This window comes from Oryzias latipes, chromosome 22 (genome assembly GCF_002234675.1).
Source record: "Oryzias latipes chromosome 22, ASM223467v1".
NCBI lineage: Eukaryota > Metazoa > Chordata > Actinopteri > Beloniformes > Adrianichthyidae > Oryzias > Oryzias latipes.
Window position 1 is genome coordinate 28,005,267 of NC_019880.2, and position 17,567 is coordinate 28,022,833.

At 42.6% G+C, this 17,567-nt stretch overlaps 1 protein-coding gene across 2 annotated transcripts in view; it reads left to right on the forward strand.

The window, feature by feature from the left end:
* The window catches only part of alk (ALK receptor tyrosine kinase), a 650,197-nt gene that overhangs the window by 509,491 nt on the left and 123,139 nt on the right, over window positions 1-17,567 (forward strand). For both annotated transcript variants that reach the window (XM_023951461.1, XM_023951462.1), the window contains exons 7-9: window positions 3,143-3,277; window positions 5,359-5,462; window positions 8,600-8,772. In XM_023951461.1, coding sequence (XP_023807229.1) covers window positions 3,143-3,277; window positions 5,359-5,462; window positions 8,600-8,772 — 412 coding nt within the window. The remainder of the gene's footprint in view (window positions 1-3,142; window positions 3,278-5,358; window positions 5,463-8,599; window positions 8,773-17,567) is intronic.

Here is a 17,567-nt window from a genome sequence, read left to right on the forward strand (position 1 = left end):
CATCTATGGTATCATAAGCTGAACTCAGAGCAAGAAACACCATATCCGATGTTTTTGCTAAGTCAGTGTTGATGTGAATGTCTTTTAGCGCTCTAACAAATGCCGTCTCGGTGCTGCGCTGATGTCTAAACCCAGACTCAAACTGTCTTTGAGTTCAAGAATTATTCAACTCAGACAAAACTGCTTTTTTTCTATAACTTTCCCCAAAACAAGAAGATTGCAAAATTGACTTGTAATAGTTAGACATGAAAGATTCCAGGCTGCTTTATTTCAGAAGGGATTTTAATGCCTAAAGTTTTGATGGATTATGTGAAAGTTATTGACTTGAGCAAGCTTTTTACAATTTTCAGAACATCTTGTTATTTTGAGACGATTTGACACATTTCTAAAGAATTTGACTAATGAAGTTTCCCAATTGAAAAGTAGACAGCAAGTTACTTAATCCAGAAACCATCCTGGAATGATCCGCACTGATCTCAGTTCACTTCCTCAGTAAGAGAGTGACTCCTGCCAGAACAGAGGAAGAAACTAAAGTAAAAACTTAAAATAATTTATTTTGTGATTTATTTGTGATTCCTTTCAACTGGGATCAAACAATTCTAAGCTCATTTTCACATTTAAATGTGTTTTCAGCACAGCGGTGGTTAAGCAAAAGAAAACATTGAAAATAAGCAATAACAATAAATAAAAAATAAAAAACACAAGTGGACACATGTAGATGGTGGACAAACCTTTAAAAATCTTTAAAAATCCCACTCCAATCATCTTTTGATGTAATGTTTCTTTTTATTATGATTATCCCATGTTTAGCAAAAATCCAAAAAACCTTTTTTGACTTCTAGGACATAGTTTCTCCAGTGGAAGTATTCATCAAAAATTTACTTCAGAGTTGTAGGCGGGACTTTTGGTACGGAGTAAGCCCACCCCATCCTGGCTTTTCTGTATTAGCAGCATTTCTGCTTTGAACAGCTCACACACCGCCCCAAAGCCGCTGTGTGAGCTGGAAGTCCGAGCTCTGCTCAGTGACACGGTTCTCCCGGGTCTGGCAGCCGCTAACCCAGAGCGGCGGGTCGGAAGCCGCACACGTAACAAAGCACCACCCCCATGTCTGCAAACACAAAGCTAAAAGTCCGGCTGCTCTGCATTAGTATTTTTTCAGGTGCAGGGCCCAGTCTTTTTTTTTCAAAGGGTACTGCAGACTGCAACCACATGGAAACAGGATGCTTTCAGGCAGAATGTGAAAGAGGCTGCACTCCCTGCTGGGTTCAGTGCACTGGGCTCCAGAGCAGTGAAGCTCCAAGCAAAATACAGAGCAAAAGACATTCACCTGTCAAAATCTGAAAACTACAGGTTATGATGTATGATTTTCACCAAAAAATGACGGATATCTGTTTTTAAAATGGGGATTCCAGTAAATCTGAAATCTGAACTTTTTAACAAGTAGAAGCAAATATGTGCTTCTGGATAAGGAGGTTATCAAAAATGTCCTGCTGCATCTTAACCAACACATGTACTTTGACTGCAGGTGAATGATTTTAACATGGAAAAGAATTAGGAATAATGCGTGAAAGAGGCTTTGTGTGCAGGATGTACACACAACATGAGTGACATCTTTAGTGTGTGTGTGGGGGGGGGGGGATCTGAGTTAATAATCAAACAGCTAACTACTATCTAATTAAACTGATTAAAAACATTTTTCAACTTCAACTCGTAAAACCCTGTAAGGCCCACTACATTCAAGAATAGACAGAAAATAAAAATAAAAAATGTGGAATTCAGATGTTTTTTAACCCTTTGAGAGAAAAATATTATTATTTATGATCTTTTGGATGATTTTGTCATTTTTCTTTCACATCAATGTTAGTTCAAGATCTTTAAGAAAAAGGCACCTTATATTTCCAGTGTCTCAAATTTGATCTGCACATTTTTAACATGATGTAAATGTATTAAAAAGACTTCATTATCAACACATTTTCCTTTCTTTCAATACACAAAATATCAATTAGAAAGAATAATAAATGAGTTTTTCCTTCCATAAAGTGTTGAAAATTAGCAAAACTTTTCTAACCAAAAGTGTTTTTGCGATCTTATGGAGGCAGACATTTTTAAATAAGCAGGAAAGACCTGCTACTGACCCTATAGGGGAAGGATGAAGAACTACTGAAAAAACATATGAACCCAGTTACATTCAGTAGTTTTAAAAGAACGTTTGGATTAGGCTAATGAGATAGGAGTCTCAGAAATGTTTCCAATATTATACCAAAAAAAGCATTAAGTCAAAGTAATTTAGAGACAAAATAGAAAAAATAAAAACAAGTAAAAATCAGTTAATGAGTTTGCTCCAGTTGGTCTAATTTGTTCAAATGGTGTTTATTAAAAGCTACACATGTCTGCTTCTGAGTTTGGTTTGTTCTTCATGCACTTTGTTTTTGAATGTTTCTTCCTGATTTTTCTTAAATCTACAGTGGCTCTACCTTGTTTACTGCCTTTGCTTTGGTCCCAAACAGCACATGCCCTCATCATTTGCATATTAGAAGTAGAACTACTAAAAGCTCTGAAAAGAAGCATCCTCTGTTGAAATAGAGTAATGAAGTAAATAGATGCCTTTTTTTTTTTTTTACAAAAACAGATTTTCAAATGCAGTGATTTATTTATTGCCTTATTTATTCATTTCCTTTTGGCTAAAACTGCTCTCCATAATTTATGGAGGACTCATCAGCTTTGTGAGAGCTGCTCAGTTGCTTAAATTCTCCAAAGAGTCGTGGTTTGTAAAACTTCAGTTTGAAAGCCATTTCTGAAAAACATGGTGTCATCACATCAACCCCTGTATTTCAACTCTTTCCTCTTCTCCCCTCTTTCTGTTTCTGAACTCCTTCTGAGAGATCATTCCCAGATTTCCCCAACACTCATTTGGCCCCTCCTCTTTCTTCCCTGTGCTTCTTGTTCTTCCCTTTCCCTCAGCTCTTCGATGCCCAGGTCCCATCCCGATCCTGTCTTTTTCTCTCCTTGGATAGCCAGCTGCCAATGATCACTCAACTTTCTTCTCACTACCTTCACTGAGCCTATCAACTCATTAGAAATTCCTTTCCCTAATCATCTTTTCTTCTCCCCCCCTAATATATTCTGTCCCTTCTCTCTCCAGGACACTTTCTCAATGGCAGCTATTGCTCTTTTGAAGAGGATGAGTGCAGCTGGCAGTCTGTGGCAGGTCGTGGTCCTTCCTGGAAAAGGTTCCAGTCACCCTCCAAGGCAACCAGACAGAGCTGCCCGTCATCAGGTAGCTCATTCAGGCCTCACATGACGCCATCAAAACTCTTCAAGTCAAATCATGATCATAGAGAGACATTTTACAGTAAGTCCGGAGTGGGATGTTTTAAACTTTAAATTAGCATGAAGTTAACGTTGAACAGTGAAGTCTTGATGTGTGAACGTGGACACACCAAACCGTCTGATATGCCAATCACTTTCTGAGCTCAGCACACTGCTGTAAACGGAGTCCCAGTGAGGGTGAAGCCTGCAGAGTTTCATTGTGACTCCACTGATGCAAGTCTTTCCAGATATTGAAGGTTTCCAGAGGACTTATTTCCAGAAATCCTAATGCTGTAGGAAACCACAAAAGATGGGGAGTAGTGTTATACCTTGCTTATAAAATTATGCCTCAATTATACCCCAATGACACTAAGCAGAAATGATAACCAGACTTATCTTTACATGTACAAAATAGACTTATGTACCATGTTTTCTACACTCTATGGGGCACACCGGATAATAAGACGCACAATCAATGACTGGTCTATTTCCAAAGTTATGTCATATTTAAGCAGTACTAATTTATAAAGCACATGAATTGAGACTAAATATTTAGAGATTAGTCACTCAGACGGTATTAATTGCATTCACAGTCATTCTAAAACTAGTTTGTAACACACTACACCAAGGCTAAAAACCTGGGCACCCGTGCCAACTTAGGGAAAGTCAGTGGCACGCAGGTGTGTGACAACAGTAAGCACTTGACATAAGGAAACGGTCCAATCACACAGTGCTTTTACTGTGACCCCTCCCACATTTACAAACATTGTCACTTCTTTTCTATAAAACGTTATCGTTTTGTACAATGTACATTACTTTCTGCTTCAGCCTTCATGAACAAGCGATTTAAATTAATGCACATGGTAGGCCGTTAAAACCAACATTACTGTGACTACGCTAACTCCCAACCTTGTTAGTAACACATAAAAGAAAATCACAGTGTGTTACCGCCACACATTAGCCACAGTCACAATACCTTTAACTCCCAACCTTGTTAGTAACACATAAAAGAAAATCACAGTGTGTTACCGCCACACATTAGCCACAGTCACAATACCTTTAACTCCCAACCTTGTTTGCTACATGTTTAAACACAGACTGGTACCACTAAAACAATAGTTACTGTGACTACACTAGATCCCAGTGTTGTAGAAAAAATACAGCTAAATGTTAGCTGTATTTGTACCAAACAATTTGACAAAGTGTTGAGTACCTCTCAAAATTGCTTTGACATCAGTAAACATCACCACATACAGCAATACAAGAGGATCCGGATAAGGTGGACTACTGTTTTTTGAAAAAAAATTTAAGGGCTTATACAATACTATTCTTAAGCCTTTTATAGTAAACAATATCCGTTTATATGATAATACATTACCTTTGGCACACAAAATAATGATTTTTTTGAATTGAATATAAGTTATTTTCCTGAACTTTTTTCCTACCCAGACTTAATCTCTGAGGCTCCAGCTTCCGCTCCTTGTGGGTGCCGACCGTTTCATGACGTCAGCCTAGAGTCTGCCTCCACAGCGTGTCTGCGTCTGGCCCATGAAAACATACAACATCCAAAGTTTTGCAAAGATGGATGTGTACATTGTGTATACAGGCCTAAAGGGAAAGAGTTTGAGCCGATCACCGCTAGCTCCATGGAGAAAGTGGGTGTTTGTGTTAGCCTAAGGGCAGTGCTGGGAGTGCAGACTCTTCCTGTTCTCACTTGTCTACATCAGCTTGTGAGAACCCGCTTGCTTTCGTGGGTTGGGATGGGCTGATGCTCAGAGCGCAGGTTTTAAGAGAAATACTCAGAAAAGAGTGAATGGATCAAAATACCCCTTTGGGGTTTCTTTTCGTGAGGAATGACAATTAAAATTCACTTAAAAGTTCAAAACATTGATTTTGCATTAGAAGGCTTTTAAGTGCTCCTCATAGTGTGGAAAATATGGTAACTAATCCTCAAAATGAAATTTAAAAATGCTTATGTCATTGTATTTCCTCTCACTTTGTCTCTTCTGCCATTTTTGTCGGTTTGAATCAACCAATGTGTTTGTTTAGGTGCTACATACACCGTGGAGGGAGGCCAATCAAAAGGTCAACATGGCTCAGCAGTGCTAAAGAGTCCACTTTTCCCTCCTCCTCTGAGAAATGCTCCATGCACGGTGAGCCCTCCACTACCAAAAACACTTGTTGAGCTTCCTTTAAAGGTATATGAAAACTGGACTGAGTGGGATGTCATCCATGGAACATGGTTTCCTTCCAGCCCCAATCAATTCAAGTAAATTCAGTCACCATTTTTTCATGATACGGGAACAACCATGTTGGAACGATGATGTCAGTAAGGTCCCATATGGTCAGAGTCATTGTTTCTATGGCAACCACTTTCTCCAATCAGGAGTAAAGTATGGAAGTTCACACCCCTACCACTTGAAGGTGAGATTTGGCTTCTTGGAACCAGCGAGTACTTCCTGTTTGGAAAACCAGAGGGGGAGGGGGAACTCTGTCCAGTTCTCATAGTCAATGTGAGTTTCCTACAACCTAGTAGCTGAGGTCAAAACAGCAGCATTATTTACCATCAATGGAAATCTTGTAATGTGTTCTGAATATTCACCAGGGGAAGCAATCTGAACACACCTCATCAAAAAATGTGGGAGCAACTGATTACATTTATGACATTTATGACATTTCAACAGATTTTGTCATGATGTAATGTATTAAACCTTTTAAGTCTTAAGGACATTCATTCGGACATTAATTCATTTGTTTTTTTCTTAAAAATGTATAACAGAGATTAATTTGATTCTATTTTTAAAATGGATGTAATTAAAAAATGACATTGACCTTTGCAGATTCTACTTCATCCAGGTAGATTTCATCAAACTATAAAGATGACATTTAAAGACCCACCCCTGATCATCTTTTGATCTATTTTCAAATTGTTGACAGTCTTTTAATTATCATTATGACGTTTTTAGGCATAATAAAAAAACAATGTTGTACATGGTTTGTACAGAGAGGCAGTAGTTCATTTGAAATTCAGCTCAGAGTGAAAAAAAAAAAGACGTTCACCTCTGAGTTGTGGGCAGGACTGTCGGCTTAGAGAAACCATGCCCTCCCTCCCACTTCACCGTTGCCTTGAGCTTGAAGCAGGGAGCTTGTGGCTCACCCAGTGTATTTACAAATAGGCTCTTTTTCATATAGTATTTTTTTCATCTTTTCCTGACTGACAACGTTTTGAATAAATACTAAGAAGTGAAATGTTTAGCTTAATTTTTATGTCCTCTATCATCGGAAAAATGCACCAAGAAAATGTTAAAAACACTACTTTCATTGGAGTGGATCTTTAAGGCTAGACATTTAAACTAGAAAAGCCCATTCATTTATTTACTGTACACAGGCTTGTGTTAGCCTGCCTCAATTAACAAAGTGTCCTATTATTTTGTACCAATCATTTTTCTTGTTTTAGGCAAAAATAGGTTGTATGTTTTTGACTGCTGTCAGAAATATATAGTCTCAGAATTAGGTGGCTGAGTACTGCTGCACACAGCGACTGTATGGGTGCACAGAAGGAAGCGGGGGGACAGAGGTTGATGCAGAGGATACAGAAGTGGGACAGTGATGCAAAGGTTAGGGGGTTGGAAAACAGGATGATAGGAGATGTCAAAAAAATAAAAAACAAAGGAGCAGTCTGAAAAGCAGACAAAGGAACAGAGAGTAAAAAAAATGTCACTCCTTACACGTTTAGTAGAGGTACTTAATATTTTGCAGGACAAACTGGAGCCAGTACCAAAGTGCTGCCACCACGCTTCAGGGGAAGCAGCAAAGATTAGCCACAAATCCAGATCAACATTCTAAATCCTCCATCTATACTGAATGTGAGCTTTTTGTGCTTTACACTTACAATGCTATGCTGAGGATACATCCACTTCTGTGTCATGACCACTGCACGTTTCCTGCAGCAGTCTTGCAATCGATTAGGACCACATCTTCTGTGCATGCTCTCAGCCCAAATGTGCCGAATTTAATTTCCGTGCTTAATCCAGCATCTGCTCCTCTTGTACAGGGAAATAACAATTATGTTGTTGGCTGTGAAAATGCTTTAGAGGAGCATTGTCACAAGCTTTAGTTTAACACACCCTTGCACCGCCGAAATCCTGTGACAATCTTTTCATTTTTAGTTGGTCAAAGTTAAACATATATCCCACCTGAAATAAAGCGGCATTAGACTCATTCACACTGAGGAATGCCTTAAGTGTACAGACTAATTATACTCCTTAAGGATTTCTTTTAATGTTGACATAATGAAAACTGAACAGGTGGTTAAAACTGAATCTTAGTGCAGTTCAGTTTTCATTATTCCCATAAAAGATGACAAGTTTGGCTGGTTCATGTCAATATTGGAATATCTTTGTTAAACGTGATTCATTTGGATTGACTGTGGACTTGATTGATTAGTTAAATTGATTAGCATTGAACTTTTATTTACTGATGTTAACAATATTAATAATTCATTTTATGGACAATTACTTTTTAGTATGATATCATATTTTTCAGACTATGTCATAGCAGCCAAAAAATGCATAGTAAAGAAGAAAAAATGACAAATAGATCCTTTGCCCTTTGGTCAAAATTGATTTGACAAGATATAGGAAGAGGAATGAAATAGTCGCAGGGCCCCATTTAAGCAGAAAATACTTACAGTAGCAATCTAACCCAAAATGTGATGATGTCCACCCATGTGGATGCCAGGACTTCAAAGGTTAAAGGCAAATCATAATAACACAATTGATGATAGACTGAAGATATGCATGTTTTACTACTGTAGTGGTACGCACACACCAGGCATGTGATGCGCGTTCAAGAACCCACATTCAGTGCGTTCTTGCATTTAGCAGATGGGGTTCACACTAAGCTGTCGACACCCAATACCAGTGCAAGAACTTGGAAGAGGTTTGGTGGGAAATGTCGAAGGGGTGAACGTAGCATTGCACATTGATGCTTACTTCAATTCGCCAAATCCATAGAACTCTTTATCCTCTCCAAGCTTGAAGTAAGTCTGAGTAGTTCTTCTTCTTCTGCACTGCTGTCAGTAGCAAATACAGATACACACACTTACAGTGCCCTTTAGTGGTTGCTGCAGTTTATTAATTTTTAGATTACAAATAAGTCGCAATGAGGCGCACCTGAGTATAAGTCGGTCCCGTATGCCAGACTATGCAAAAAATGCGACTTATACTCTGGAAAAAATAACAGTTAGAATTTTGCAGCACTGCTGACATGAATCTGTTTTTTTCAACAGGTGCAGTTCTGGCTGTGCTCTGGCGGTTTGCAGAAAGGCTCGGTGTCTTTGTGGATCCTGGAGAACAGCACAGGCCCTGATTCATTGCGCAGACTGTGGCATTCAGCCAGCGAGCCTAAATCTGACCGAGGCTGGAAGCTCATCACAGTTGCCCTTTACGGGCTTGCAGACTGGTACGACAAACTCTCATCCTTTTTCACCAAAGACTGGGAGAGGAGTTGGGAATATGCATCGAAAACTGACAACACTTGGAAAAACTTTTACAAGCATATTCGTCTATTTAAACTCTTACATGACACTACAGACATTTAACAGAAGTCTTTCTCAAGAGTTCAGATTTTTTCATTTATCATCTTGGAAACCTTCTTTCTAAACTTTACGAAGTCAGGGGTAGGGATGGGTATCGTCAAGGTTTTAACAGTACTGCTTACTGATACTGCTTATCGATCCTTTATTTCAACGATACTTTTATCTATACTTTTTGAGGACGAAAATAAATAACAAATTAAGAACATAAAGTGTTTTATTTCCTCATTAGGCAACAACATTATTTTTTTAACAAAACATTTTACTTTATACATGAGAATGTTACAGTACAAACCTGGAATGCATGTGGATGTGCTAGACCAGGGGTCTGAACCTGAACCTCTCAAAGAGCCATTTGGATCAGTTTCCCACTGAGATGAAAACACAGGGAGCCGCAACACTAGATGTGTTAGAAAAATGTTTTTGCCGATATATCATGATAGTTCATTTGACAATACTTGTATTGATTCAAAATGCTGTCAGGATATTTTTTTAATTACTTCATTTGATTGTTTGTATTCTTTATAAGCGTGAATTTTCCTTTGATCTTTTGTCCATTTTCAACAACCTTTAATAGACTTTTCTGTCTGTCAAACACTCAGGGTTAAGATGAGTGAGATGATGGAAACAAATTCACTTTGATGCAGACTCCTTTCTATTTATTATTTATTTGTCTTTAAATCCAATAAACCCTATAAATTATATTAATTTTATGGAAGACAACTATTTTCCATTAGAAAGCAGCTGTTAGTTTGTCTGGAGTCATAAGCGGTCATCTTAGCAGCAAGGTGACAGGATAGTAGGGGCGCCCTGACGCAGATTTAATGAATTTTACATGGAAATGGGTGATCTTAGTCAAGGGCAGCAGGGGTCACCAATCCTGTGCCCGCGGGCGCCCATGCGCCCCCGAGCACCCATTGTGGCGCCCGCAGTGAATGCTCCAAAAATAGCACTGTTCATATAGCAAATCAATATTTTGTTGCGATCTGGGGGTTAGCCCCGCCTTCAGCTTTTAAGACTCATGGGAAGTGGTTCTTGGTTGTGAATCTTGGTTGTGTTAAATCGCTCACCATAAGTGAGGGAGCTGGGAGCAGAAGTTAGGTTAATGCTGTTTGGCTGGTGGTGGGTGTGTTCAAAATAAACGGACAGATTTGATTGTCTGCTAACTTATGTGAGTGTCAATCTCAACAAACCGGGTTGTGCTTTGCATGGGGCACGGGTAGCAGATTTGGACATGTCAAGTGTGGCTCAACGGTACTTGCCTGGATAGGAGAGGGTGGCGATTCAGTGCTTGCTATTAGTAATTGTGGCACTTTAGTTCTGCTATCGTGAAATGTATGGCAGAGTATGAAACGGCCTGAAACTTGCGAATCGTCACTCCCACCTTTGAGAAAGAGGCGTGTGTGTCTTTGTGTGTGTGTGAGGAGGAGCAGGAGAGGGGTAGTGGGCGCATGTTTCGAGGTAAAACAGCGCAGGGAGACCATTGCGCAACACCTGGATCATGGGGGGCTTAAATTACCTAGCTCATTCTAATAATGTCATTCTTCACTAACTATTGTGGAAATTTTTAATACTTGTCTGTTTTTTTTCCATATATATTTATTTTTACGGTTGTTTAGTTGCTGATAGTAACGTATAAATCAATACTTTGTTTATGAAAGTATTGAAGATTTTGGAGGATTTTTACTGTTGGTGTTGCACAAAATTAGGAAAATGCCAAATATTTTTGGAGTAATCCCAGTGATGAGTTCTGTAATTTAGTTTATAAATGTTTCATGAGACTTAAACATGATTTTCACAATAACAGGTTTTTAAATAATCAAATCCCTCTGATACGTTTAACAAAGACACACACACAGGACCAAAGACACACACAGGAACAGAGACGCACACAGGAACAGAGACACACACAGGACCAAAGACACACACAGGACCAAAGACACACACAGGACATCATACACAGGACAAGAGACACACACAGGACAAAAGGACACACAGGACCAGAGACACACACAGGACCAAAGAGACACACACAGGACCCAAGACACACACAGGACCAGAGACACACACAGGACAAAAGGCACACACAGGACATCACAGGACCAGAGACACACACAGGACCAGAGACTCTCACAGACCATCACACACCAAGCAGAAATGAACTTATTGCTAAAAATGATGTCAAGAGTTCAGCTCTAAAAAAATGACAGAAGAGCAAAGAAAGTTTTTATCAAACAGGTCCTGTGTCGCCCTTCATACCACTTAGTGCCCATGAAATACCCCTGTCTCAAAAAAGTTGGTGAACTAGGGGGTCTAGGTCTAGGGGGATAAAAAGATTATTTTTTTTGGGAGGGCGCTCAAGTGTCCCCTACGAGATCACAGTTCACAGCTGCAGACACGCCCCCTCCGCGTGCTCATGCTGCTCTCTCGCTCTACCTGACGGTGTTATAGGTACCACGACAAACTGAGAACATGATAGGTATTTTACAAAAACACGGGGGAGATGCAGCATTTTGGACCGTTTAGCTCTGTCTGCCATCTTATATCTTTGGTAGCGTTCATGTGTGCGCTTCCTTGTTATGTTTGTGCGTGCCCCATGCTGTCTGAACAACAGCCCCACCCCCCTGTGCACACAGATAGCCAGACAGACCTCTCCTCTTCAGCGAAAATAGTGAAATTAATGTCATTATTAAGGCAAAATTGACTGATTTGGTTAGTTAAATAAGGCAGGTAACGTTTATTTCTTGTGGGACACACAAAAAAAAGCGACTTCTCCAGTACCGATAGCAGAACCGTTGAGGTCAGATCTTAACAATACTGCGATCTTGTCGAATGTTGCCCCGGGGCACGTACCCATCCCTAGTCAGAGGTTTCAGTTGGTGGTAATACAATGGAACTCACAGATGTACAATTGTACAAAGCACCACCTTCTCTTCTTTATTCCACTTGTCCGTGACGAGGTGAAGGAAAATCAATACACAAAACTCTTTCCTCTCTACTTGCTTGCCAATTACCTGTGGCCTTGACTCCCCCTAAATGGAAAAAAAAAGAAATTAAAATTAAATAAGGGAGGGAAGACAGAAATCCTGAAAAGGCATTTCATCTGTTTGCCTGGCTGGAGGTTTCTTTGCCATTCAGGCTTGTGTAATCCAGCTCCCCTGACAGTGATTAATTTTTGATTCCTGGGCTGTGTTGTCAGCTCTACTTGTGCTTTTAATTAGAATGTCATGTTTGCAGCCAGTAGGTGAACCTCCCAGACTTTGCGCAATGACCTTTGTAGGCCTCAAATTGAATCAGAAAATACGGCCCCGTCCATGAGGAAGTCAGGAAGTAACTAACGGTGGAATGAATGCAGATGCCGAAAACTGACTTGTAACAAGGTGAAGCAATGTGAAATATAGTAACTCCATCAGACAATTAAGCTGTCTGCAGACACAGAGAGAAAACTAGAGAAATTTGAGTCTCATTCGCTTATTCTTTTCAAATTAATTATTTTCCACCCAGTTTGTCTTATTTAGAGTCAAACCAGAACAACATGTCCAAGCAGGGTAAAAAAAAAACTGAGGTAGTGTGTAACATTGCAATCTTACAATACATTTTGCCTAAAGGTGAATTGTAGATCATTAACCCAGTGAGCCCATTGTGTAAAATGTTCATATACCGGTTCTTTCTTCTATGGGCATGCTGCGAAGGACGGGTCGTAGTGAACACGTAAACAATACATAAGGGGTTAAGTAGGTCAAACCCAGGCATGTCGTTTGGATTATTCTTTTCCCCCGTGAAACCTGCACTCTGTACAAGGAGCCCGTTAGTGCTGTTCAAGTGATAAGTGCATGTCCCTTGTATGCCCCATGCTTGCAGCCTGACTGTTAAGCTGCCTTCACACTGACTGCCGCTCAAGCGGCCAATTCAGATGAAAAGTCTATGTAAACGTGCATAAATCCACATTTTGGGCTTCTGCGTTCAAAACTGTCCTGTTCACACATAGCTATGCAAGTTTCTACAACAGTTTTCCGGCTCCACTTCAAAACACGTGGCCATTGAACGCACATTGCAAGTTCAACCACAGTTGGATTTGGTAGTGACACATGGATGCTGTCCCCCCTTAATTCATCAAAAGTGTCAACCGTTTAAAAAAAATGATCATGAAGGAGATCATGAATCAATAATTGCGGTTTGTGCCTGACAGGAATTATAGGACACAAAGTCTTTCATATATCTGAATTAGCTTTGAAAAAGCACGATTCATGAAATGTGCACCGTTAAAACATTTTGCAACAAGCCCCAACCAATAGTAGGTAGCGCACATGCACTAGTAAACAGCAAAAAAAGAAGAAGAAGCCCCTCCCTGCTTCTCCAGTGTGAACACAGTGAGATAAACACATTTTCAAGAACCCTCTTTTTGTTACGGCTGGTCAGAGAGGATAAACCCAGAAGCAGGAAGACTCAAACAAATCCATAAAGTTTTAAGCTTTTATTTGGCCCAAACAAGACCCAAACAGAGAAGATGCTCCAACACAAAACACAGAGAGAACAGAACTTAAATAGGAAGCAACATGATTGCAGGCAGCTGTGATCAATTAGTGAGGGACCACAGCTAACCTGCCAGAAATGCAAACAAAAGAAACACCACTAGAGGGCAACCATAACATAACCCCCCACACTAAGTCCGGCTTCTAGACGGACGACATGGTTGATCAGGATGGTCCCGATGAAAGCGATCAATTAGATCCGGGTCCAGAACATGACGTCCCGGAACCCACTGTCGATCGGCAGGACCGTACCCCTCCCAATCCACGAGGTATTGGATTCCCCGACCAACCCTTCTAGAGGCGAGAAGACTGCTGATGGTATAGACTGGTCCCCCATCCACAAAACGGGGGGCTGGAGGAGACGGAACAGTGGAGTGGAGGGAACTGACTCTCACAGGTTTCAGCTTGCTCACATGGAAGACCGGGTGGATCCGCAAGCTGCTCGGAAGGTCCAGTTTGACTGCCACAGGGTTGACGATCCGGGTGATGGGGAAAGGACCAATGTACCGGGGATGTAATTTCCGAGCTCCCCCTTTCAACGGCACATCGGATGAAGAAAGCCACACTCTGTCCCCCACCTTGTATTCAGGAGCTGCCGATCTGCGTCGGTTGGCCACTGCAGTAAACCGTTCCTGATTCTGCAGAAGTATGTGACGATATCTGCTCCATGTACGTCGACAACGCCTCACAAAAGCAGCGGGACCCGAGGTTGAAGCCGATTGTTCCTGGTGGGGAAAAAGAGGTGGCTGATAGCCATAGGCAGCTTGAAAAGGGGAAAAACCAGAGGAATCTTGAAGGGTGTTGTGTGAATACTCAGCCCAGGGCAGCTGAGAAGACCAAGTGCTTTGGTTCTTGGCACACATGGCTCGTAAGGTTGTTTCCAAGTCCTGGTTGTAACGCTCTACCTGGCCGTTGGTTTGGGGGTGGAAACCTGAACTTAGGCTGACCTTGATCCCAAGGAGTTTGCAGAATTCTTTCCAGAAGGCGGCAACAAACTGCGGTCCTCGATCAGAAGTAATGTTCTGCGGAAGGCCATGTAAACGAAACACATGCTTGGAGACAATAACAGCCAACTCCTTGGCTGACGGCAACTTCCGCAGAGGCACAGCATGGACCAGTTTGGAGAACCTGTCAATGATGGTGAGGATGACAACATTACCCTTAGAATTGGGTAACCCAGTAATGAAGTCCATAGAGATGTGGGACCAAGGTCTGGAGGGCACAGGTAGAGGTTGTAGGAAACCGGCGGGTGGTTTTCTGGGTACCTTGACGCTGGCACACACAGGACATGAGGATACGAAAGCCCGAATGTCTGAGGACACTGTGGGCCACCAAAACCGCTGGACCACCAGAAACGCAGTCCTTGTGACTCCAGGATGGCAAGCCAACCGGGAGGAGTGCCCCCACTTGAGAACTGCTGGGCGAAGAGAGGGAGGAACAAACAGGCAGTTAGCAGGACATCCAGTAGGAATGGTAGTCACATCAGGGACTGAAGATTTGACCCTGCGCTCCAAGGCCCATCGAGACGCTCCCAGCACTAGATGCGGAGGAACAATAGTGGCAGCTGGCGTAGAACCCTCGGATTCCTCCTCCCGCTGAAATTGGCGTGAAAGAGCGTCCGCCTTGATGTTCTTACTGCCAGGCCGATAGGAGATGGAGAAATTGAATCTGTCAAAAAACAGGGCCCATCTGGCCTGGCGTGGGTTAAGTCTTTTGGCTGCTCGAATGTACTCCAGGTTTTTATGATCTGTCCAAACTAGAAACGGTTGATCAGACCCCTCCAACAGGTGACGCCACTCCTCCAAGGCTAACTTCACAGCTAGCAGCTCTCTGTTCCCTATGTCGTAGTTTCTCTCTGCAGGAGTGAGCTTGCAGGAGAAATACGCGCAGGGATGGACTTTGTTATCAGACGCCCTCTGGGACAAAACAGCCCCCACCCCAGACTCAGACGCATCTACCTCCACAATGAATTGTTTAGAGGTGTCCGGCTGAGTCAGGATAGGGGCTGCAGAGAAACGTCTTTTTAGCCCGTCAAACGCTTTATCAGCTCCCTCATCCCAGACAAAACGTACCTTAGCCGAGGTGAGTCTGTGAAGAGGTGCAGCCACGCCACTGAAACCTCGGATGAAACGCCTGTAAAAATTGGCAAACCCCAGGAAGCGCTGTAACTGCTTTCGTCCAGAAGGAACTGGCCACTCAAGAACAGCCTTAACCTTGGCATTGTCCATCTGAACAGACCCTTGGGTTATCACATGCCCGAGAAACTTAGTCCAAGTAGTGTGGAACTCACATTTCTCTGCCTTGCAATACAGCTGATTCTCGAGGAGGTGTTGTAAAACGGCTCTGACGTGCTGCACGTGGGTGTTAAGGTCTGGGGAAAAAACTAAAATATCGTCAAGGTATACAAACACAAATCTGTTAATCATGTCCTTGAGTATGTCATTAATAAGACACTGAAAAACTGCGGGAGCATTTGTAAGTCCAAAGGGCATAACAAGGTACTCGAAATGTTCACTGGGAGTGTTAAATGCAGTTTTCCATTCATCCCCCTCCCGTATGCGAACCAGATGGTATGCACTCCGCAGGTCTAGTTTAGTGAAGATCTGGGACCCCTTAACCAGATCAAAAGCGGACTGTAACAGAGGGAGGGGGTAAGTGTTCCGGACAGTAATGTTATTCAACCCCCTGTAATCAATGCAAGGTCGTAGTCCTCCATCCTGCTTTCCCACGAAAAAGAACCCAGCCCCTGCTGGAGAGGAGGAGGGACGGATGATTCCAGCCTGAAGACTCTCCTGTAGATACTCCTCCATGGCCTCCCGTTCAGGTAGAGACACAGGGTAGATGTGACCTTTAGGTGGTTGAGTCCCTGGTAGGAGGTCTATTGCACAGTCATAGGGGCGGTGGGGAGGCAGGGACTTGGCGCGAACCTTACTGAATACCACACTCAGGTCATGATATTCAGAAGGAACCATACGTAGGTCTAGAGGTTCAGGAAGCGGTTGCCTATCAACAGAAGATCGTACAGCTGCCGCAACCAAACAATTTAACATGCAAAAGGAACTCCAGGACAATACACGTCCGGAAACCCAGTCAATGTGAGGATTATGTTTACACAACCAAGGAAAACCTAAAATAATCGGGGGCTTCAAAGAGTCCACCACATAAAACCACATGAGTTCATTGTGGTTACCTGAGACAGTCACATTCATATTTACAGTACGTGCAGAAACTCTGTACGTGATTGAGCCATTTATGGCATGAATTAACAACACAGTAGACAGAGGCTCGACAGGAATGGACAGTTTGTTCACCAAGTCTTGTGAAATCAAATTACCATCAGAACCGGAGTCGATCAGGGTCTCGAACTCCTCCCTCGCTCCTGCATGAGCCACTAGGACCTTTAAGGATGGCCGTGATGGTGGGGTAAAGGAGGAAACACGACTCACCAGATCACTCCTATACTCAGGGCGTCCCAAACAGTTCCGGAGGAAATGCCCGGACTTTCCACAGTACAAACAAAGCCCCGCCTCCATACGCCTCCTTCGTTCAGCTGGGGAGAGAGGTCCTGAACGCGGGGGGAATGCAGAAGGGGCACCTGCAGCGTGGGCACCTGCAGCGTGGGCTTCTGCAGCGTGGGCTTCTGCACGTCCTCGCTCCCTCATTCTTCGATCAATGCGAACCGCCAAGTCGATCAGCTTCTCCAGCTCGTCTGGTACCTCCCTCGCCGCCAGCTCGTCTTTGAGTGCGCAGGAGACCCTGAAGAAAAACGTCCACCAGCGCTTCGTCCGACCAGCGGGTGCTGGCGGCCAAAGTCCGGAATTCCACCGCGTAATCCATGACACTACGAGAGTCTTGCTGGAGACGGAGAAGCTCCGCGGCGGCTGTTCGGTGGGGCGTGGTCGGATTGAACACTGAGAGCAGGTGAGAGGAAAAAACTCGAAAAGAGCTGCAAAACTCGGCACGTCTGTCCCACTCTGCCAAACCCCAGCGCTTGGCCCGACCGGTCAGGAAACTCAGAGCAAAAACCACTTTGCTCTGCTCAGAGGGGAACTCACTTGGTCTAAACACAAAATGGAGCCGACAGGAGGACAAAAATGCTTCACAATCCTCAGCTGTCCCATCAAATGGCT